This window comes from Hyaena hyaena, unplaced genomic scaffold (assembly GCF_003009895.1).
Source record: "Hyaena hyaena isolate Hyena2069 unplaced genomic scaffold, ASM300989v1 scaffold_96, whole genome shotgun sequence".
In the NCBI taxonomy this organism is placed as follows: Eukaryota; Metazoa; Chordata; class Mammalia; order Carnivora; family Hyaenidae; genus Hyaena; species Hyaena hyaena.
Window position 1 is genome coordinate 2,374,470 of NW_024080729.1, and position 22,773 is coordinate 2,397,242.

Here is a 22,773-nt window from a genome sequence, read left to right on the forward strand (position 1 = left end):
TTCCTCTGCTCTTCTCTCTGGCTCACTCTCTCTCTCTAAAATAAAACACACCAAAAAAGGAATTTACAGTCTAACAAGGGAGACTGACCAGAACGCAGGCAGCCACAGTACAGTGTGGTAAGTGCAGATGGGAATGAGAACACAGAGGGTCACTAACCCAGCCCAGAGCTAACTGTTTTATAATTCTAAGTACTATTAAGCAGAAGTACTTAAGTATAGTTCTTAGGACTATTGCTAGGTTGCTCAGTAGAAGTACTGGGCAAGATTTTCTTTCATTCAATCGCTTCAATGAGTATACTTCTCATTTCTTTCTTTTTTTTTTTACATTTATTTATTTTTGAAAGACAGAGAGAGACAGAGCATGAGCAGGGGAGGGACAGAGAGAGAGGGAGACACAGAATCTGAAGCAGGCTGCAGGCTCTGAGCTGTCAGCACAGATCCCGAGGCAGGGCTCAAACTCAAAAACCGCGAGATCATGACCTGAGCTGAAGTCAGATGCTTAATCGACAGAGCCACCCAGGTGCCCCTATACTTCTCATTTCTAAATGATTCGTTTGATTTCTTTTCAAATATACCTGTTTTTTTCACACTGTCCTTTCCCCCACTACTTTCTGTTCTTTATTTTGGCCATCACTGGAAAACTACATTTCCCCCCTTAAAGTTTCTATCAGATTGCCTTAGTAGGTCAAGTTCCCAGGAGTATCATCCTCTTGTTTTGCCCATTCACTTTCATGATGGAATGTGGTTTTGAGTGGTTTGTAACTTTTTTATTGTGAGGATTGTTTTTCCCTTCTCGGTGTCCCTATGAGTCCTGGGTTGTGGAAACATGGCTATGGTACAGTTTCCATTTGTTTCTGCTCGATTCCCTAGAGTTATCATTGCTTTAGTTGATCTGTTTTTACAATTTCTTTGTTTAGGGAAATTGTTCAGTCACTTAAAACCAATTTACGGAACATTTACAGTATGTACATCCCCATATTTGGTGCTGTGGAAGATACGAAATAATGCAAGACAACAATGTTACTGCCTTACATGGAACCAGACTCAAAGGACCAAATACACACACAAAGTTAGGTGATCATGTAGATGAGTCAGATTAAAAACCCTAGTGGTGAACACCCAGTCAAGTTCAGAAGGAAAAACAAGTGGAGAAAGATGGTGAGGGAAAACCCAGGAAAGGAGTAGGTTTGTGTGAAGAAGCTTCAGAAGTAAAGTGAACTATCCCTCTACCCCACCCGCTGAACGCTGACTTCTGTGTGGAGAGTTAACATGCTGCCACTGCCATTATCAGAGGCTGTGGATGAACTTGCCTTTAAGGTTTCTGGTAAGAAAGCTCAATCAGAACCCAGGCAAAAGGAGGTCCTTTAAAGTACTCCTGGGGGCTAGAGGTAGGCTTGATGAAGGTTGTGTTTTAAGGGGGAAACAAAATTGAAAGGGGTAGAAAGCTTTGCATTGATTGAGACCAAAGCAAGCCTGGGTCAGGGAGCCCAAGAAGGGAGAGAGGAAGGGAGGGAAGCAGACAGGCAGGATTTGGATGTGGGCAGTGTATGGAGTATTTATTGTCAGGAGTGGCGGGAGGGGAGGGGGAGGGGGGTGACTTTTTAGGGCACAAGGCAGGAAGGGAGTCGAGAGGGGCAGACTGCAGGAAACCTGGACTAAATGGTCAGAAGGCATTATGTCTATTCTAAAGAACTTTTCTCACAAGGAACACAGGATAAGTACAAGCAAAGGGACAGATGCCCCTCTGCTGTGTCCCTGCAGACTCTGGAATACTCATTCTTTTCCATAAAAACAGAAACGTTTACTGAGCACCTCCGCAACCAGCAGGGCACTGCTCTAGGTGTTGTGGGGGTGAGAGTGGGCAAGTTTACAGACAGGGGCAAGGCAATTGCTGAAGTCCGTTCTTTGTTCTTCACAGGGTTGTCGTGAGGATTATTCTTGAGTTAACACATCGCAAAGCACTTTACAATGTCTGGCACATAGTAAGTGTGACTTATGGGCCAGTTATCATTACTCATTTAAATATTAGACTTTGGAAGCCTAGCACAGGACTTGCGTATGCTCTCAAGGAAAGACAGATTAAAACCCTCACTTTCCAGTGAGGGAGATACACAAATACTTTAGGGCCAAACACTTTCCTAACCGTAGGCTCTAAGGGACGTTCGCGAAGGCTCAGCTGCAAAGGAGGATGACCGCAGTCGTTAAGGGGCGCCAGGATTTGGTCTAGTTGGGAGGGCAAAGGGCTAAGACACGACTGGAGACCGCGGAGGGGATCAGGCTCGGGGAGGAAGTCACGCAAGCCGCAGGGACTGTGCTCCGGGCCGCAAAGAGGCGGGCCCCGGACTGCGGAGAAAACTCCCGAAGCCGGGGAGGGGGCTTGGAAGCGCCTCGGACCATATTGGGGGCGTCGGGCTGGCACAGCCGCCGCGCCCCGCACCCGCCGCCTTCGGAGGGGTTCCCGGGGGAGCTCCCCGGCTGACTGCAATCTTCACACTCCCCGAACCCGCGGCCTGGGCCGCTCTCGACCACCGACCCCCGGCTCGCAACCCAGCGTTGGGCCAGACCCCAATCGCGCCCGAGGCCCACAGCCCGGCGCGTACCACCTGCGACGCCACACAGCCGCGCTCCCCCGCAGCCGCGGTGGTGCGGCCCGGCCCCGCCCCCAATGCCAACTAGGGGCGGGGCGTCCTCCCGTCACGTGACGTGGAGTGACCTCACCTCCCGGCGCCACGGGGGCTTCGGACCCGGAAGTGGAGCCCTGGGCTCGCGGCGGTGCCGCGGGGATGGCGGGAGCCGGAGCAGGAGCGGGAGCTCGCGGGGGCGCGGCGGCGGGGGTCGAGGCTCGGGCTCGCGATCCGCCGCCCGCGCACCGTGCACACCCTCGCCATCCTCGGCCCGCGGCGCAGCCTTCTGCGCGCAGGATGGACGGCTCGTCCGGGGGCCTGGGCTCCGGGGACAACGCCCCGACCACCGAGGCTCTTTTCGTGGCCCTGGGCGCTGGCGTGACGGCGCTCAGCCACCCGCTACTCTATGTGAAGCTGCTCATCCAGGTGGGGGGCCGGGGCGCCGTAGGGAGGTGGGGGCTGCTGTGAAGGTGACAGGCCGGGATCTGGAGGTGGATGGGGGCAGGGAGTCTGTGGCGACGGATTTGGGAAGGGGCGGAAGACGGAAGGCCTGGTGAGCTGAAGGAATGGGACAGAAAGGAAGCGTTGAGGGGTCTGGCGGTGAAGGAAACGGGGCGAAGGGGTAGAAGCCACAGACTTGGGAGAGGATGGAAGGAAACGAGATTTGGTGGGTGCAGGGGAGGGGTCGAAGGGATGGAGGAGACGCGTTTGGAGGTTGAAGGAAGGGAGACGAACTTGGAATCGGAGGAAAGGGGCAGAGCATTTTGGGACAGTAAAGAAGCAACAGAATGGGGGGGGGGAGTTTTGGCGAATGGGCGGGGCGGGGAGGAGGATTGGGGGTCAAGGCTTTTAAAGTATTTAGATGAAGAGCACAGATTTAGGGTCGAGGGGAGCAAGAGCTCTGCACTTGATAGAGACGAATTTAAAGGTGTTTTGGGGGGACAGAGGAGTGGAGGCCAGGGCCAAAAATTTAGGAGAGAAGAAAAGGGCATCAGACTCGGGGGAGGGAGGTGGGGAGGAGAAGGTGGCATTGGATTTAATAGTGAGGGAATTTGGTGGGACAGGGCGAAGGCAAGGGATTTAGCAGGGGAAGACTGGGTTTGCAGGATATGGGGGCTCTGGATTTGATGGCGACGACAGATTTGGTGGGAGGAGGGGACTGGGTGACGCGTTTTGAGGGAGGGGAACAGATAGGGCGTCGGAGTGGGGGAGGGGTGTGATGGCGATTCTTCTGGAAGGGGAGCCAGAAGGAGGCTTTTAGGGGGAAAGGGATGACGCATTTGGAAGAGAAAATGAAAAACACAGTTGGGAGTCTGGAGGTGGGACTCAACAGTCCTTGTATGGGGGGTATGGGTTATGAAGTATTGGAATTAGGCAGAAAGGGGCCGTTGGGACTTAAGATGGCAGGATTGGTAGAGGCTGGCAGAAACTGAGGCCAAGGTGAGGATGACTCTGGAATGGAGCCATGCAGGGGCACTTGGCATATGGTGGTGGCCAGCAGGACCTTGCAGATGAAGTGGGCTGCGTGAGAGAGAGATTGAGTTGGAAGGAGGTGCGGTGGAGGGAGTACATTTGGCAGAATTAGATGGACGTGGCTGAGATGGGCACTGTTTAGATAGGGGTAATTCCGGCGTCGACTGATAACTGAAGATTTAGCCTAGAATTTTCCAGTTAGGGACACGGGGAGGGGGTGAAAATTGAGATGGAGATCAACCAAGATTTGAGGTTTGCATTGAGGTAAATGGGTGTTAGATTTACCATCTCTTGAACTGGGTTCAGAGAGTCCGGGGAGGGGGGGCGTACGGTTGGAATGGGAGCAGTTGGAATCTGGGATCTGAAGAACGGGGCAAGAGAATTTTAGGTGTGACCAGGAATATGACGAGGAATGAGGAGATTCAGTTCCGGGACATCAGAGCGCCTGACTCCCATCTAATTGTGACTGAAATTTGGAAATGGCTGGTGGGGGGAGACTGAGACTGGCATTTGGTTGTGCTTTGGGAGTGAGGGCCGCTTGACTTAGAGAATTAGGATTGTATTTTCAGCAATAGAGATTACAGGTTTGGGAGGGAAAATAGGGCTTTGGAACTGGTGTTACCCGAGATGAGAAGTAAGGGTCTCAGGAGCTGGGTTTTCCCTCTGACAGAGTGAGATTGGGTTAGGGTGATAGATAGAAGAGTCTGTAGACTGGAGGGTGATGGAGTACATAAGGAATGGCACGGGGTGGGGGGCGGGGGAGTGCTCATCATTTGGACCATGGTAGATGCGGTTTACTGGTTTGAGGAGAAAATTGAAACACAAGCGATCAAAGAGGGAATTGAGAATGAGGAACACCAAAGCACTGGGGGTGTGGGTGGGGGGATGGGTGAGCCCACTTGGGGTGACAGAAGTGGTCTGTCTGATTTGAGCCCAGCTGGTGCTGAGTGTAACACGTTTCAGGGTGAAACCTTAGTAGTTAGAGCTTGGGAGTCAGCGCAGTTTGCAGAAAAGGCAGATCTCGGTTGAGGGGGCAGGTGACAGGATTGGAGTGGCAGGTTTGGGGGTTGTGACTAGATCAAGTGACTAAGAACGCCAGGCCCCATATCAGGGTTCATCTGTGTTAAGTTGCGGGAGTTGGAGATCGGAGGGTGATGCACTGGCTGCAGAGTTACGGCTTCGGCTGTGGTTAGGACGGGGGGTGGGGAGGGACAGATTTGGGGATGAAATAGGGTGAATGAGACTTGGGCACAGATAACGAAAACTTGAGGAGGAGGGGAATAGGGCTGCGACGTGTGCCTTTGATGGCCTCAGGTGGAAGTTCAAAAAACAGACTCAACAGACGGGCGAAGGGACACAGTAGACCTAAAGGTGTGGTTGGAATTACTAGGACTCCCCAGTTGTGACTAGACAGAGACAGCAACAGAAGAGTAGCTCACACTTGGCGTTGAAGGTGTAAAGGGAATACCGCCCTATAGAGGAGAACAGAATCCAAACTTAAGTCAGAAGCTTTGAACGTTTATCCAAGAAGGAGAAAGGTCTAGCAGGGGAGGGCCGACTGCATGGGTCAGCTGGCTCACCCCCTTCCTTCCACCCCCACCCCCCACCCCCACCCCCACCCCTGCTAGAATTTGTTTTTGAAGGACGGTCGCCATTATGGAGGGTGTTCAGTCAGTTATCTATCCTGTAGCTCAGAATCACATCGACAAGGGATAGCCAGAACTTTGAAACACACTTGCACTAAGGCGAAGAAGAGAGGAAATTGGACCAGGAAAGCCCTGAAGCATACCTAGTCTAGTTTTTAAAGCAGAACTTCCCAACCCTGTCATTTCTGGTCCCTTCCACAACCTAAAGGAGCTGCCATGGCCCAGGGGCTTGGCTGGCCTCCCTTGAGGGGTGGGGCTTGTGTCCTGGAAGGGGCCTTCTCACACTCCACTTAGGTGCTGGTCTCTCAGACACCTTGCTTCCTCCCTGGCAGCAGAGAGTGACTCTCAGATCCTCATCATTTGGCCTCACCCCTCAGAAGAGACCCCACCTCCTCAAAGGTGTGTGGGTGGCTATGTCCTTCCCTCACCCCACTCCTCCCTCCCCATGAGTGTAATGGCTACTGTGATAATAACCAGCAGCTATACACCAAGAATTATGATAGCCCTACAGAAATGAGGGAGTCCTTCTGTCACAGGGATATAAAGTGATCCGGATGAGAATACAATTGAGGAATTGTTTGAGGGGCAACCGGGTGTGGAGGTGCCAGTTTGCCCGGCCTGGGAGCAAGAGGGCCCGATCTGTCGGCATCTGCAGTGGGTGCAGAAAGGAACCTGAGTGTGGGGCGCACTCTGGGGTGGAGCTGAGCTGTCCTGAAGTTCGGGACCGAGGTGTGGGTGTGATGCGTTTTGGTGGCGGCACCTTTGCGATTGAGCTTGGACTGAAGTTTTAGCCCAGAGATGGGACGTCACTGAGGTGAGTGCAGGGTTTGAAGTACATAAAAATGGGGGTTCTGCCCTGGAAATGTCTGGCATTGGAAGGTGAGAGAGTTGGAGGATAGGGTGACTTGGATTGTGGTAGGGGTTAGGGACCTGGGACTAGACATTTCCATTCGTTGGCGGCTTGCATGATGCTGACGGTTCTAGATTCTGATGATATTGCTGGTATGTTTTGCCGGGGAAATCCAGCAAGAGCAGCACTGGAATTTGTGGGAGAAGAGGTAGAGGCCTGGGGTGTGAGAAGCAGTGAGCCGGATCGGCGGTAGAATCTGACCTTGCTTTTGTATTTGTTGATTCTGAAGGTGGGTCATGAACCGATGCCCCCCACCATCGGGACCAATGTGCTGGGGAGGAAGGTCCTCTACCTGCCCAGCTTCTTTACCTACGGTGAGTGTGCTTCCCAGACAGAGGGTCCGCGCCGACCAAAAAGAACACGCAGGGCAGCGTGACACCGGCACCCAGGGTCGGAACGGGCAGGCAGGAGGGGCTCAAAGCACGGCCAGGGGCCGCAGGGTTGCTGGAGCGGGAGCAGGTTAACAGTGCAGCTTTGGGCCAGTTCCTCTGCCAGCGGCTGCCGTCAGCCCAGGCAGTGGGAGGGGCCTGGCCGGGCCGCTGGTCCCTGTCATCCCTGCTGCCCCAAGTGGTGCCTGGGAGTGCAGGGGTCTGGGGAGGTTCCCTTTTGCTTTCTGAGCAATCTGGGCCCGGTACCAGTTTTTCTGCTCGCTAGGTTCTTTTCTCTCTTCCTCCTCTTTCCGCCATGTCCCCCAGGCAGTGGACTCCACTCTGGCATCTCTGCACAGTGGGCACGGTCGCTGGCGCATGCGGCGTTGCACTTGACATCGGGCATGCCCTGACCCGCTGCACGGGCTCGTGCAGATGGCTGCACTGCCCTGGCCCCATGCATCTGTCCGCAAAGTTGTGTCTGCTTCTTGGTCAAGGCCCTTCAGGCACCTTCCCCCCAGCCCTCTGCGGCCCTGCCGCCTGGGAGGTCTCGCCATCAGAAGCCTGCCACAGTGGAGCGTGTCCGATGCTGCCTCAGCCCACCTGGCTGCCTCTATGGCTCACCCCCGGGCACCAGCTGGCCGAAGCCTTTCAAATCCACCATTGCTGTCTCTCCCAGTGCCTGCCCTCACCAAACTTCTATAAATGTGCCCTTGGTCTCCGTGTTCCCAGCTGGGCTGACCCCCTCAGGGTTCCTCCATTTTTGCTCTTCTTTCTTGTTTGGTTTTCAGAATGTTCTCTGAAAATCTTTTTCTTTTTAATGTTTACTTATTTTTGAGAGACAGAGAGAGACAGAGTATGAGCAGGGGAGGGGCAGAGAGAGAGGAAGACACAGAATCTGAAGCAGGCTCCAGGCTCTGAGCTTCCAGCACAACTGGACGCTGGGCTTAAACTCAAGGACCGCGAGATCATGATCTGAGCCGAAGTCGGACACTTAACCAATTGAGACACCCAGGCACCCCCTCCCATTCTTTTTTCTTAAGAGAGAGCTCGAGTGTGCATGCGTGTGCAAACGGGGAGGGGCAGAGAAAGAGGAGGGGCCGAGGGTCCAAAGCAGCCTCTGCACTGACAGCAGAGAGCCCAATGTGGGGCTCAAACTCAACGTGAGATTATGACCTGAGCCTGAGTTGCTCAACCAGCGACAGAGCCACCCAGGCGCCCCTGAAAATCTTTCTGTTTAATAACCTGGGGTTTTGCCTCCTGTCACCTTTTTAAAAATTTCACACACTCTTGGCAGAATCCGATGTCCCATTTCTCTTCCATTTTTGCCACCCTGATGTTGAGTAGCCTAGGGCCAGGCAGAATATGTCATTTTGTGGGGAAGTGTGTTCGTGTTTGTTTATTTAAAAACAGTCAGTGAAGGGGGGGGAGAAAGCACTGACATAGGCACAGAAAAGCCTCTGAGAACCTTCCACTGTGGCCTCTACGTGTGCTCTAGCCGAATGAGGGACCCCAAGTTAGGGCCCAGGCTGTGTCTGCCTGTGTCACACAGTCCTTCCCGGAAGGACTCACGATAGAGGGGACTTGACCCACATCTTGCCTCTTGCAGAGATGAGCAGAGTTCTGAGGCACCCTGGCTCACTCCGTGTAGGTACATGTTTCTTTTATCAGTTGTCAACAGATGCCCATCTGGCGGCTTTTGACACCCTACCTGCTCTCCCGTCAGGGAGGGGGCTTAGCTGCCCAGCTGTCTAGATTCTGTCTGGACAGCATCTATTCCTCCCCATGTCATGATGCAAAGTACCACAGCTGTCTTGACATTCTTTGGTGTAACAGAATGAAATTCCTGGAGAGAAACCACGGAATGACGGAGCCCCTGGCCGGCTGTGGGGCCCTCTGGACCCACGAAGGCCCCCGGAGGAGTTTTTGCATGCCTTTCTCTGCTCCAAGAAATGGAGTTCTTGCTCCTTTTTTACTGGCAGGCAGATCAGCTAGAAAGAGGTTAAGTGACTCGCTCATGATCCCTCTAAGACTTTTTCCTACCTGGCTCTCTCTTGCTTGGCTGGAGCGCCCCTCCCCCAAAATAAACCTCCACTCTGTGAAGCAGGGTGCCCTGCCATGTCACCCAATGTCCTGTCCCCTCCTACTCCTCTCTTTCCAGTCCCACCCCCATCTCAGGAAGCCAGATATGCAGGGACCAGGTGCTCCCGGGGCCCCAGGGGGGTGAGCCCCGTTCTAGCAGTGACATTGAAATGCTGGGTCGGCAGACATGTTGCGGTGAGAGAAAGGCACATTTGCCGGTTCCTGCCACTGCGTGGTGCTAAGGAGCTGAAGTCAGGTCTGGAAGGGGAGCACAGTGTCTAAGAGAAAGTTCTGCTAGCTTCTAGGTATGCAGGTTTAAAAAAAATGATTGTAGTGTAAAGGTTGACATTAAAATAATGAACCATTGGAGCACCTGGCTGACTCAGTCAGTAGAGCATGCACCTCTTGATCTTGGGGTTAAGTTTGAGCCCCACATTGGGTGTAGAGATTACTTAAAAAATAAAAGCTTGCGCCTGGGTGGCTCAGGAGGATCTGCATCTTTCTGGCTCTAGCTCTTGGTTTCAGCTCAGGTCATGATCTTGCAGTTCTTGAGTTTAAGCCCCGTGTCCGGCTCCATGCCGACAGCGCAGAGCCTGCTTGGGATTCTCTCTCTCTCTCTCTCTCTCTCTCTCTCTCTCTGCCCTTCCCCTGCTCATACTCTCTCTCTCTTAAAATAAATACATATACTTAAAAAATAATAATGAAACATTAAGGAGGTATCCTTTAAGGGATCCTAATGAAAAAACACTGACTCATATAGGTAGGGTCTACCTTCCCTGACTGCTTAAGTTTTTTCTGTAGAATAGTTAGCTGGTGCGTTTTACTTGCTCACTGGTTCTGTTGTTCCCCCCCACCTCATCCCTTGCTGTGATTCACAAATGTTAACAGGGACTAGGTGGGGCCCAGGGCCAGCTCAGTGACAGGGTAAGGGTAGCTGTCTCCATGATATGCTCAGGGGACACTCTTGAGCCTTTCTGGGATTTCTTCCTTCCCCCTGTTTCTCCCTTAGGCTGCAAACTTTCGTTGCCTGTGGGCACTCTGCCTTTTTCCTTTTTTTTACGGAGCCAGCCAGGCGCCCCAAGAAAAACATTTTTTTATAAGCAACAGAATTGGTTTGCGGGTGGTAGCTGTTAAGTTGCTGGATCAGAAAACTGTAGCTGAGTTGGCCAGGTCGAGTTTTCAAACTTAAAAAAAAAAATAATTTGTGCATCTGTTTGTCAAAAATATATTTTGAAGGTTTTATGAAAAGAAATGGGCAAGAGAAGACTTGGGGGTTGGGGCTTGATTGCTTCTGGGGTTTTGGGCAGCTGCCCCCTTCCGTGACCAAAGTCGGCATGTGCTGAGGTTACAGGCTGCATCCGGTCTGGGTGTGAATGTGACCAGGAGTGGGTCTGTCTGGGCCGGGGTGGGGTGACACTGCCCCCTCTGCTTTCTTGTAGCCAAGTACATCGTGCAGGTGGATGGGAAGATAGGGCTGTTCCGAGGCCTGAGCCCCCGGCTGATGTCCAACGCCCTCTCCACTGTGACCCGGGGCAGTATGAAGAAGGTGAGCCTAGGCTGGAGCCGGGAGCGCTTGCCTGAGGCTCTCCCCAGGCTCCCTGCCGCCCCCAGAGGCAGCCATGCGCCCTGGGCCTGTGTCTCCTTGATTGGGAACGTTCCCCGCCCACGATCCTCCCTCTTTCCACAGCTGCTCCCTCTTTCCATAGCTGCGACACCAGGCAGGGGTGCCCTCCCCCACCCCCGCCACGCTCCAGCCCTGGGGTTACCAGAGGTGGACCTAGCTAGCTGCCCGGAACACAGTAGGAGCTGAGTCCTGCCTTTCCTGTCCCTTAAGAGTTACATTGAAGAGGCATAGCTGTCCTTTGCTTTTGGCCCTCTGTTTGTTTTTTTGTTTTTGTTTTTATTCATTTATTTATTTATTTTTAATGTTTTATTTATTTCTAGGGCAGAGAGAGAGACAGTGTGAGCAGGGGAGGGTCAGAGAGAGAGGGAGTCACAGACTGAAACAGGCTCCAGGCTCTGAGCTGGCAGTCAGCACAGAGCCCGACGCGGGGCTCGAACCCACGCACCGCGAGATCATGACCTAAGCGAAAGTCGGACGCTTAACCGACTAAGCCACCCAGGCGCCCCTGTTTTTGTTTTTAATTAAGTTAGCTTTCTGCCCAAGGTGGGCTAGAACCCACAACCCCGAGATCAAGAGTCGCATGCTTGACCCACTGAGCCAGCCAGGCGTCCCGCCCCTTTGTTTTCTGTATCTCAGGTTTTCCCTCCTGATGAGATCGAGCAGGTTTCCAACAAGGACGACATGAAGACTTCCCTGAAGAAAGTAGTGAAGGAGGTGGGTATCTGGGGTGGGAGAGGGAGGGGCCCTGCAGGAGAGTCTGTTGTTTCTCACCGCCAAGTGGGGTGGGTCATTGAAGAGACACTGAGTTGGCGCCTCACCTGTGCGTGGGCAGGGTGGGACACAGAAGGAGCCCCGGCATGGCCACTGCCAGGAATCCTAGAAAGCCTCTCAGCCGTCATGGGGCCTGGCCTGAGACCCACCCAGTGGCACTTCAGGTGGAGGGGGTTGGGGGTGGGCGACAGGTGGGGCTCTCCGAGGTAGGCTGACCCCAGCGGGGGCTGTGGGATACCAGTTTCTCCCCTATAAGAGCGAGTGGTTCCCCTCGAGTGCCAGTTCCAGAGAGAGAGCAGACCGAGTGCCTGCCCTCCGCTCTCTTCCAGACCTCCTACGAGATGATGATGCAGTGCGTGTCCCGCATGCTGGCCCACCCCCTGCATGGTGAGCCCCCCCACCCCCATTTGGAGACTGCCCCTCACCTGTGGGCTAGGCCCTCGTGGACTGAAGCCGGGAAGCGTAGTGGGGTGGGGGGGTTCCCCCAGGACCACGCTGAGGAGAGATGGGCAGGGGGCCCTGCCCAGAGGGAGCAGGGACCCTTCCCAGGCAAGAGGAAATGGGATGCTGTGGTCCTGGGGTGCGGCCGGGAACCCCAGAGGCCCTCTTCCCCTCCTGCGCTCAGACCCGGGCCCCGGCAGTGGCCGCTGCATGGGGCACCCCGCAGCTGGGCCCTGTGGGCTCTGGCCACGACGTCACCTGTCTGTGTTTCTTTTTCCTCAGTCATCTCGATGCGCTGCATGGTCCAGTTTGTGGGACGGGAGGCCAAGTACAGGTGGGTAATTCTTCCAGGACTGGCAGGAGTGGCCTGTCACCATTCAGTCTGCCAGGACAGGCTGTGCTGGGGCCAGTTGCTCTCCCTTTTCTACCCTGGTTCTAACGCACTAGCAGAGGAACGTGGCAGTGGGCAGCACCGTCGGTACCCCGGGGGCATTTCCTCCCTCCTCTCTCCGTCCTGTGTCCGGGGCCGCCCTGGATAATCCTGGCAGCCCTGCCGAGGGGTGAGGAGAATGGAGCTGGCTTGCCCTGTGCCGCCTGGGACTGCGCTAGGGCTCCGGCCTGGACCCCCCCAGTTCTGCCCTCACCATTCCTCCGGCTGTCACAGAACTGACTTGTGGCCCGTGTCATCTTCTGCTAAGAGGCTGTCCACCCTGTGGGTGGGGTCCGTCTCATCGCTTGTTCACCACATCACCTCCCCAGCATCTGCCGGGCCAGCAGTGAGCTGGGTGCCGCGGGGCACAGCCGGTGGACAGAGCTCTCCCCCGCGATGGCTGTGCCCTGGCAACTCCGTGGAGGACAGGAGGCGGATCCCAGAGGCACGTGGCAGGGGGACACACCGCTGTTTCCTTTCCCAAGACTCTTACTTTCTGGCTTCAGTTGGTTTTGGCATTGGTCCTGCGGGGCCGATGCCCCGGGTCACTCGGGTTCACGAATGGGACAGTGGCCCGTTCTCCCAAACAGAAGTGCGAGGTTGGTAGACAGGACCAGGAGGGGATGATCTGGCTCAGAGCCCAGTGGCGAGAAGGGGGCCTGCAGGCCTTGGGAGCAGCGCTGGCCAGGGCTTTGGCCCCATCATCTCTCTTTTAAACTTTCCTTGCCACCTAGGCTTTGTAGGGCCTCGGCTTAGTAGGGCCACAGAGGTGGCTCTTAAGCCTGCTTCTTGTTTCACTCCTGACCCCATCCTGTCCTTTGATCTCCAAGCTCCTGCTGGCAAGGGCCAGGTGCCTCTTCCCAGGCGGCATCGGGGCCTGCTGCCTCCAGGGCCTTTTGCTACAGGTTCCTTCTCTGCCCTCTGGGCAGGCGGTTCCCCGCTCGCCAGCTCTCCTGCTCCCACGCTGTCGGGCACGCGGTCTTCTCTGCCGGAAGGATAAGCGCTGGGGCCAGGCAGGAGAAGCCCCCGGTACCTTTGCAGGAGCCCAGACCGGAAGGCTAATTCCTGAATTCCAGGTCCACAGAAAGCAGTAGTAGACAACCATTAGGCTGTAGTCCTGGGGTGAGGGGGTCTCCCGTCTCCATGAACTGTGTCAGTGTCCCTCGCTCCTAGACAAGAGCTCTTGAATTTTCTCCACTTGGGTGCTGCCTGACAACAGTGAATTTCATCTCCCCATCCCAGCTGGGACTGGATGGCTCTGAGCAGGGATGGGGGGCTCTCCTCCACACCAGGGAGTGGCCTTCTCCACCGTGACTGGGTGACCTCATATCCCTGTCTTGCCTTCCTCACAGCGGCGTGCTGAGCTCCATCGGGAAGATTTTCAAAGAGGAGGGGCTGCTGGGATTCTTTGTGTACGTGAGTTTCTATGCCCCATCGCTGGCCATGTGGCATGGCTCTACTAACAGATGTGGTCCCCACCTCCGGAGCCACAGCTGCCAGGCTCAGACTAACCACTGGGCCCTGTCCCGCCCTTTGCAGATCACTGCTCACTCAAAAATGGTGCTGGGTGTCCCGCACCCTGGGGAGATGGACCAACGGGCCCCTGCGCCAGACCCTGTCCGTCTGCGCCGGGGCTGGTCTTGAGCCAGGGCCTTCTGTCTAGGGTATTCCGCGTAACAATCCGTACTTCTGGCTTCTCCTGAAAAGTCAGGAAACCCGGTTCTGCCGGGCCTGTGTGTGTGGAGCAGCCAGTGACAGGGCACGTGATGTCCCGAGGACCACAGACCCCTGTCCTCCGCGGCGTCTCACATCCGCCTTCCCGTAGAAAAGAGGAAAACCGAAAGACTGTCTCCAGACAGGATAAACCACAAGCAGACCCAAGAGCCAAGCCTGACATATGTCTTTTGTTTTGCCTTGTTAAGGCCTTGGCAGTGACATTCATGCCATTACATACGTAATATTCTAGGCATGGGATTCTCTGTTAGTTCATTGCGGTTTCATAGTTGGTCAGGAGTTTTTGTTCAGGATCTCTCATTTAACCAAGAGACCATATAGGGGTGTGTGTGTGTGTGCGCGCGCGTGCGTGTGCACACGCACGCTTATGTAATATGTAATAAATGGTTCTCACCAGGGGTGATTTTTCACCTCCAGGGGACATTGGTCATGTCTGGAGATCTCTTTTGCTTGTCATAATTGGCATCTAGTGGGTAGAGGCCAAGGATGCTGCCAAAATAAATATCCTGCAATGCAGAAGTTGGCCTCCCCAAAACAATTACCTAGCTCCAAATGTCAATAGTGCCAGGATTGAAAAACCTTGATCTACACACACACATACACACACACACACACACACATGCACTCACACACTCCTATATTCACATACAGGTGTGTGTATATGTATGTGTATAAATATACATGAATGAGTATTTGATCACGTGACTGGTACATCAGACGATGAACGACATGGCTGCACCCCTGGCTGTTTTCACACTCACTGTGTGGTCCTCTGCTGACGTGTGAATGGCTTCGGACACCACACATGCTTACTCTTTGGGTTCTTTTGTTCATCACATACTTGCAGACCAGGTGATGCACGCACGTGTCACAGGACTGAGAAGGCACCAGAGCGTATGTGAACGATTAGTCTGAGCACAGGTGGGGGCAGCAGGACTGGAGATGGTGTCCTTGAAGCTTCATTTTATTCCTGTCCCTTATAAGATAGATGTGTCGTGATAGTCTTTTGAGCTTCTTGAATGTTTTTTTTAAACGTTAAAAACATTTTTTAAATGTTTATTTTTGAGAGAGAGAGAGTGAGCTCAGGGGAGGGGCAGAGAGAGAGACACAGAATCCGAAGCAGGCTCCAGGCTTTGAGCTGTCAGCACAGAGCCCGACGTGGGGCTGGAACCCACGAACCGTGAGATCATGACCTGAGCCGAAGTCGGACACTTGACCGAATGAGCCACCCAGGTGCCCGTTTTTTGTTTTTTTGGTTTTTTTACTTGTGTTTTTTTTTAATGTGTTCATCTGAGTGTTTAGATATTCAGCGACTTGGAAAGATCTCCAGGAGGAGAATCACTACCTTAGGAAGGGTGACAGGGATTTTTGAATGTTTAAAAACCTAATTTCAAAATACTTGAAAAGCTTGGGTTCGAGCCCCACATCGGGTTCTGCACTGATATTGCAGAGCCTGCTTGGGATTCTCTCTCTTTCCTTCTCTCTCTGCCTCTCTCCTGCTCACATTTGCACGTGTATATTCTCTCTCTCTCTCTCTCTCTCTCTCTCTCAAAGGTAAATAAACATTAAAAAAAAAACAACCCACAAATAGCACATGGGACTCATTGATCCCAATATGGCTTTTTGCCCTCTGCACTGTATTTTAGGGGCCTTCCACAGCAATTTGTAGACCTGTTTAATTCTAAAGGCCATCACTTTAACTGTCAGCCCTCTTAGCAAAAACTTGTATGGAATGTCTTCCGTGGAACATTCTAGAAGTGAAGACAGCAGTTGCATCGAGCAGAGTGCTTTGTGAGCGTTGATTAGGTAAAGAGGCCAGGAGAAGAAGGCTCAGTGTGTAGCCCCCGTTTCAGAAGCTGCATTTGAAAACCCCAGATTTAGCAGCAGCATTCACATTTGGAGACCTGGCCTCTGGGGTTTGAAAACCACTTGTGGCTTATCGGCCTTGGATGTGGCGGGTGACACCCCCATGGAGGAAAGCACCCCGCCTGCCTGGTGTGGGTAGCCCCTGGCCGGCGCAGCCCCTGCAGGCAGTTGTCCTGAGGCTCTACTTCCGGGTATGCTGAAGTTTTGAGCTTGGAACATCTCTGCCTCCTTCCTGGGCCTGGAGCCCCTGGGAAACATCCCCCTCCATCCCCTGCTCATGTCTGCCCACCTTGTTTTTTAGCGGCTTAATCCCTCACCTCCTGGGAGATGTGGCTTTCTTGTGGGGCTGTAACCTGCTGGCCCACTTCATCAACGCCTACCTGGTGGACGACAGCGTGAGTGACACCCCAGGGGGGCTGGGGAGCCGCCAGAATCCAGGTTCCCAGGTTGGTTGGAGTAAGGACTTGTCAATCTTTCCATGGCCGCCGATGCCCAGGGGCAGGGGTAGGCTCGGGGGCTCGGGGATCTGGGCACCAAGTCCTGAGGGTCACGGGGTCTCCGGGGAGTGGTCTAAGAGCCCCCCACCCCCACCCCCCCTTTGTCCTGGGGTCAGCCTTGCCTCTGGGGAGAGTGGGCTCCGGAGAGGAGATCCAGGATCCGCAGCCAGACCAGAGGGGTTCATGGAATGCATGTCCTCAGGCGGTTTTAGAAATAAAACAGACCCCAGCTCCTCCGAGGCAGTGACCCAGCTAGGAGTCAGGAAATCACAACACAGGCTGGCTAATAGCCCTTTAACTTCTGCTTAACGTTGTATGTGTTTCAAAACCCTTTTGTGAACGTTATGATATTTAATCCCAGTTGTGAAGGGAACAGAGCAGGTAGAATGTCCCTTTCTCCTGGTAGAGAAGTTGAGACCCAGAGATTGAGAGGCTCTTCCCAGCCTGGGACTCAGCAGGGCCAGAACTAGGTCTTTCCCCGTGCTGGGCTGAGGGTGCCTTCCTGCGCCTCGAGGTTTTCTAGTTCGGCTTAGAAGTGTACCACGCAGGCGCGCCCCACGATCTTATCAGCAGCGATCCCTACAGCCTGGTCGGCACTGACCCCAGCAAGCTAGGTCGAGCAGGAGGGTTTGGTCCGTCTAAAAGGTGCTTGTTTAAGAAAGGTGTCTGGGGGCCTGATGGGCTGACTGGTTCCACCTGAACCAGGCCGGGCTGGGGAGCAGTGATGGGCAGGTAGCCAGACATGCCAGCAGCAGGGATTGCCAGCCTCAGGATGACAGGTGGGCTGGGGGACTGTCTGCCAGAATCACCTTGCGGTGGGGATGGAGTTTCATGGTTTGCATATGTCTGTCTGCGCATATGTCTGTGTGGTGAATGCCACCCCACCCCACCCCACCCCCGTCCCCCAGCTGAGAGCCTCTGCTCAGAGGGAAATCAGGTCTGGCCTTGGGTAGGTGAGTCTTACTGACCTTGAGACCAGCTCTCACCTGCAGTTAGAGTGGCACATGCCCAGGGCCCTGCCCTTCCTTGGGCCCTTGTGGATGGGGGCGCTGCTGCTGGACAGAGCCGCTGGGGCATCTTGGTGGGGGGAGGGGTGTCCCCCGGTCTAGGTGGGTGGGTGAGTGACCCGGGGGCTGCTGCACTTACCAGCACCACCAGCCACCAGCTTTATGGAAATGACTTTTCAAGTGCTCTTCTGCGTGTAGCTTAAAGGCTAAGGTGAGGTTGCTGGTGAGGCAGGGGGCTGAGCAAGCCTCCATCCCGGGTTACCGGGCGTCCTCTGGTGGGATGGCCACACCACAGGAAGCTGAGGGATAGGGGGTCACCCTTCCTCGTAAGGGGCCGTCTCCTGGGCAAAGAATTCGGATGTTGGGGTTCCGAAAGGGACAAGAGCTTGATAAGGTAAGGGAGTGGCAGTAGGCTTAGAGTTCCCCATCGCCTTTTGCTGTAGGACCAGGATGCTGTGTCTGGGGAGGTTGGGTGGGTGTCTGTCTCGTGTGGCAAGCCCTGGACACTGATGAAGACAGACCCAGGCCAGACCCTTAGAGCCCACCTCCCCCTTACGTGGCCTGCACCTGTGCTCCTCACCATCCCCAGCAGGGTCTCCAAAGCCCTGTCGGTCCACTTACCCCGCTTCTGCCTCCCAGAGCAGCCCTTGGCTCTGACTGCAAGGCCACTGGCGGGCCCTCAAGGGGAACACGGTGTGTGTGGCAGTGTGCGAGGAAGTGAGCACAGAGGGTGTGTGAGGCCAGTGTGCAGGGTGAGGTTGGGCGGGGATGTGCAGCCCAGGCAGCCTGGGGCAGGGGTGCTTATCTGAAGTCTCATCCTGAGGGACCTGTAGCTAACCAGTCTCCCTTTCTCATCTCTCCAGTTCAGCCAGGCCCTGGCCATCCGGAGCTATACCAAATTTGTGATGGGGGTAAGTCGAGGCAGCTGCTCAGCCAACTGCCCTTTCCGCTGCCCTGTGGGCCTGGGTGGGGCTTAGGTGGCCAGCTCTAATGGTGGCTGGAGGCAGGTCTAGGTGTAGGGTGTGGGGACAGTGCGTCTTGGGTCCCTGAGCCAGGGTAGGGGCTGGGGTGGTTGGAGGGTCCCTGCCATTCACATGTCCCCGGATCTCAGATTGCAGTGAGCATGCTGACCTACCCCTTCCTGCTGGTCGGTGACCTCATGGCTGTGAACAACTGTGGGTATGTGTGCACCCCTCCCCCAGGCACCCTGCCAGGGCAGGGGTGGGGGGTGTGGTCCAGCTAAGTGTGTCCAGTGCTCTGCTTTCTCCTGCCTGGTCTGTGCGTTGGCTGGGTCCCAGGTGCCCTGGCGTCCTCTGGGAGCCACTGCCCTGCTTTGGGCTGACTGTGATTCAGGATGGGGGTGGTGGCAGCTCCAGGCCATTCCCCGAAGTGCCCTTCTCCTTGGCCGACCCGTCTGCCGCTGTGCGGCGGGCCTGAAGTGCTCTCCTTCCTGGGCAGGCTGCAGGCCGGGCTCCCCCCGTACTCCCCCGTGTTCAAATCTTGGATCCACTGCTGGAAATACCTGAGTGTGCAGGTAGGCAAGCTCCTAACACAGGAGGCTCCCCCCATTCCCTCACATCAGTCAGGTGAGACGGTTTTGTGGACCCCATGTCGCATGGAAAGATAAGGGATGGTCATGGGATCCAGTGTTGTCAGGAGGGAGGATAGAGAGAATGCAGACCCTTTGGCTTAAGGCGTTTTCGTTAAACGTTCTCTTTACTTTAGAAAAGATGTGAGGTCATTGGATCTGAATTTGCTTATAGATCTTACGTCAGACCCCATCTGCTTTTTTCCTTCCTCGACTCTTAAAGACTCTTACATGGACTGTGAGGGAGCCCTGGGGTAGGTGGCATCTTAGTCCTTGAGTGACACGGCTGAAGTCTCAGTGGCCAGGAGCACTTCGGATAAGGAGCTGCTGGGCCCGGGGGCCGACCCGTCCCTCCTGTGGGGGGTCATCCCCGGTGCCCAGGGGACCCCAAGGTGTGCGCTGGGCCACGTGGTGAGGGTGCCGGTCTTGGGATTTCATGTTCTCCGCCCAAGCACCCTCTTGCTGGGCTGCAGCCACTGGGCCCAGAGGTCAAGGATCCCGGTGCCGGGCCCAGGGCACACCCGTGCCTTTCCCGAGCCTTGGTTTGCCTCACAGTAAAAGGAGGCAGCGGCCTGGGGAGGAGCCGGCGCACTGACCGGGTTGTGAAGTGACAGGTGGGAGGGAAGCAAGGGGGCAAGAGACGCAGTTCCTCCCAGCGGCGGCTCCCGTCAGGTCTGCGTGCGTCACATCCCGTGGGTGTTAGCCCCCACCCCCCGTCTCTGACAACACAAGGGCCACGAGGCTCCTCTGGGAGTTCCTGCTGAGCAGCCCCAGCGACACGGGGCACCCTGTGACGCGAAGCAGACCGCTCCCTCGGACCCTGGCACGGGGCATTCTCTGACTTTGCCCTCTAGGATCGAAAGCTGACGCCCTCCACCCCTGCCTGACCCCAGGGTCTCGGAGCCGCTGGACCCTCTCTTGTGTCCCGCTGGCCTTGCTCAGGGGCAGGGTGTCCCCTTTCACTGACCTGACCGCCCCTTCCGATCCAGGGCCAGCTTTTCCGTGGCTCCAGCTTGCTCTTCCGCCGGGTGTCCTCGGGATCGTGCTTTGCCCTGGAGTAGCCTGAACCGCCCGCAAACACGTGCTGTGTCAGCCTGGGCGCCCTCGGACGAGTTCACCCCGACAACACCTAGATGTGCTCCAGCCAGCCGGGCTTCGGGTTCCATATTTACCTAGTGTGTCTGTCTGTCCAGACGTGGGGCTTGCTTGGGGGTGAGGCTGCACCCCGTGGCTTGGTTACCTGTTCGGCCTGGGGAAGGTGGGGTGGGCCCAGGGAGCTGGGGCACAGTCCCCTGCCTTCACTGACTCGCCAAGTCTGCCTTGTGCAGAGGGCCAGGGAATGGCTAGTGGAGGCCCAGGTAGGACGGGACAAGGCCCGTGGGCTCAGCTCCCACCCCCTGCTCATGCCCACGTCCGCCCCAGCCCTCATCCCGAGGCCCGGCCGGGAGCTTTGCTCTCCTGCTTTGTAAATAGGGCACGATCCGCTTTCACGAGGCCACCGTCATGTGCAGGCCTGCGCGAAGAGCTAGGTCTGCCTTCGCTGTCTCTCAACACTACTTTACCGATACGAAGGCGGCACCTTCCGAATGGGAAATCATGTGACTGCTCGGAGTGTGTCTCCCTCATCAAATGCTCGTCGGTTTAATGGTGATGCCTCACAGGCAGGACCTGGTTACCTGCGCAGCTGTGAGCACCCAGAAGTTAGGCAGGTCAGTGTCTCTCGTACTATTTGGTTTAAAAGTTCCTGATAAAATTTGACCTTTTCTCCCTCGAATAAATGTATCGTTGGTGATTTGGAGTTTTGTGGAGAGTCTGTTCTTTTTAATTTTTCTTTATTTTTGAGAGAGAGAGAGATTGTGAGCAGGGGAGGGACAGAGAGGGAGACACAGAATCTGAAGACAGGCTCCAGGCTCTGAGCTAGCTGCCAGCACGACGTGGGGCTCGAACCCACAATCCGTGAAATCATGACTGGAGCTGAAGTCGGACGCTTACCTGACAGAGCCACCCAGGTGCCCCTGAGAGTCTGTTATTTTTATGAACTTAATAGCTGTGTGCGGAGTCTCGCTCAGTCCTCTGTGTGTGTGAGAAGGGGGCCGGGGCAGCTCAGCCTGGGGATGAGAAGTGGCCAGGGCTTGGGGGGATGACCAGCCTGGGGGGGAGGACATGGGCCTATTTCCAGGAAGGCAGCCCCTGGAAAGGCCCTCCCAGCTTCAGAATATGTTCCGCCCAAACCCCTGTCGCCTCAGCACGGTTTGCAGATGACACTCTCAGATTTTGCCAAGTCCTTTGGTGTGGTTACAGCGGAAGGGGCGCACGTGGGCCCAGCTGAGGCACTGAGCTGTCTTCTCTGGCAAAGGCACATCTCCCTTCGGTTCGCTGCTGCCTGACGCTGGGGTTTATAAGCCCCCAAAACTTCACAAACAGAGCCTGCTGGCCTCTGGGGGCCACGGGCTTCCATCTGATGGGGCTTGGATACCAGTCACGGTCCAGCTGAGTTCCCCGAGTGTTTCTCTGCCCTTGATCTAGGGGAGTGGCTTCAGAGAGTCGGGATCTGGGGACTGTGGTCCTGCCTTTCACAAGCGCCTGGGATGCTTTTGCAAAACCCATTTCCCCCAGGGGCCTCGTAATACTTGACTTGAGGCCAGTTTGCTCTGTATATCCGTGTCCCCCAGGAATTCAGGAGCGTGCCCGTGTGGGTGTCCCGTAAATGTCTGGCGGGTCACTAAAGCAGCAGGGAAGGAGAGCACTGCGGGCCGGGCCTTGCTGGCACGTTTTCTTTAGAGGTGGAAGGCCCTTCAGAGGCTGGTCTGCCTCGTGGCCCGTTACCTCTCTCCAGCCCCGTGTGCTTCCCCGCCATGGCACCGACCGCTGGTGAGGGGTGACTCTTCTGCCTGTTGCTTCACCCTCAAATCCTGTTTTTGCATTGATTACGTCCTGTGGTCCCCCGGATTTAGGGGCACTTGCATCTCTGGGGCCTGCGCTGAGCTGACCCTGGAGAGTCCCCCTCTCTGACAGTCACCCTCAGACATTTGGAGTGGGCCATGGGTGGGCTTGGTGGGTCACACTGAGGAGAGCCAGCCCGGGGACTTGGGAATTTCCGGGCCCGGACTGCATTTCCTGCGCCATCTTCCACACAGAGAAACAGCAAGAAAATCCACCTGGGACACTCTGTCTCCGTTTTTAGTTGAGCAAAGTACTGGTTCTACCTCTAACGCTTTTCAGGTCGGTATTCAGGTCGGTATTCGGATGTGGGTTTGGGTATGTTAAACGCTCCCTTTGTTCACTCCCTTCCCCCACCGTCCAAGCCCCAAGCCCCCCCCCCCCGCCCCCCCTCCGGCATTTCCTCGTCAGTCCTGGAGACTTGAGCGACCAGGTTTTTAGCTGAGAAAGGAGATTGGGTTGGGCTGGAGCACAGCTGAGCTGTCAGCAGAAGGAGGGGTGACAGGAATGGGAGTGTCCTGGTGGGGAGTTAGTCTCCATCCTCTCCTCCTGGAAAACTCGACTCTGATGGACAGAAGCGGAACGTCCATTGCTAGGCCTCCCGAAAGGCCCGAGCTGGTTAGCGGTGGGCTGCGCGGGGTCCTACCTTAGCCCTCATTGCTTTGCGGGTCCCCAGATGCCTCGGGGGCGTGCAGCAGAGTGCTCCCCACTCTGGTCCTGGGGGCCATCACCCTCCCCTGTGAGCATGCCCTCCTCTTTTCCTGGGCTTGGC

The 22,773-nt window shown here is 55.5% G+C and overlaps 1 protein-coding gene across 1 annotated transcript; it reads left to right on the forward strand.

The window, feature by feature from the left end:
* The first annotated feature begins 2,722 nt into the window (after positions 1–2,722).
* MTCH1 (mitochondrial carrier 1) lies at positions 2,723–20,859 on the forward strand. Its single transcript, XM_039235269.1, has 12 exons — positions 2,723–3,050; positions 6,883–6,967; positions 10,543–10,649; positions 11,364–11,441; positions 11,828–11,885; positions 12,222–12,273; positions 13,722–13,781; positions 16,271–16,415; positions 18,337–18,384; positions 18,585–18,652; positions 18,932–19,007; positions 20,051–20,859. The coding sequence occupies exons 1-12, from the start codon at positions 2,784–2,786 to the stop codon at positions 20,120–20,122; spliced, it is 1,116 nt and encodes a 371-aa protein (XP_039091200.1). The 5' UTR covers positions 2,723–2,783; the 3' UTR covers positions 20,123–20,859.
* Positions 20,860–22,773: the final 1,914 nt, after the last annotated feature.

Excerpts from the sequence above, each read along its gene's own strand:
- MTCH1 (XM_039235269.1), top strand. The coding sequence starts at position 2,784 with ATGGCGGGAGCCGGAGCAGGAGCGGGAGCTCGCGGGGGCGCGGCGGCG. Across the intron at positions 13,782-16,270 it reads GGGCTGCTGGGATTCTTTGT|CGGCTTAATCCCTCACCTCC; the intron begins GTACGTGAGTTT and ends CTTGTTTTTTAG. Across the intron at positions 16,416-18,336 it reads GCCAGAATCCAGGTTCCCAG|TTCAGCCAGGCCCTGGCCAT; the intron begins GTTGGTTGGAGT and ends TCATCTCTCCAG.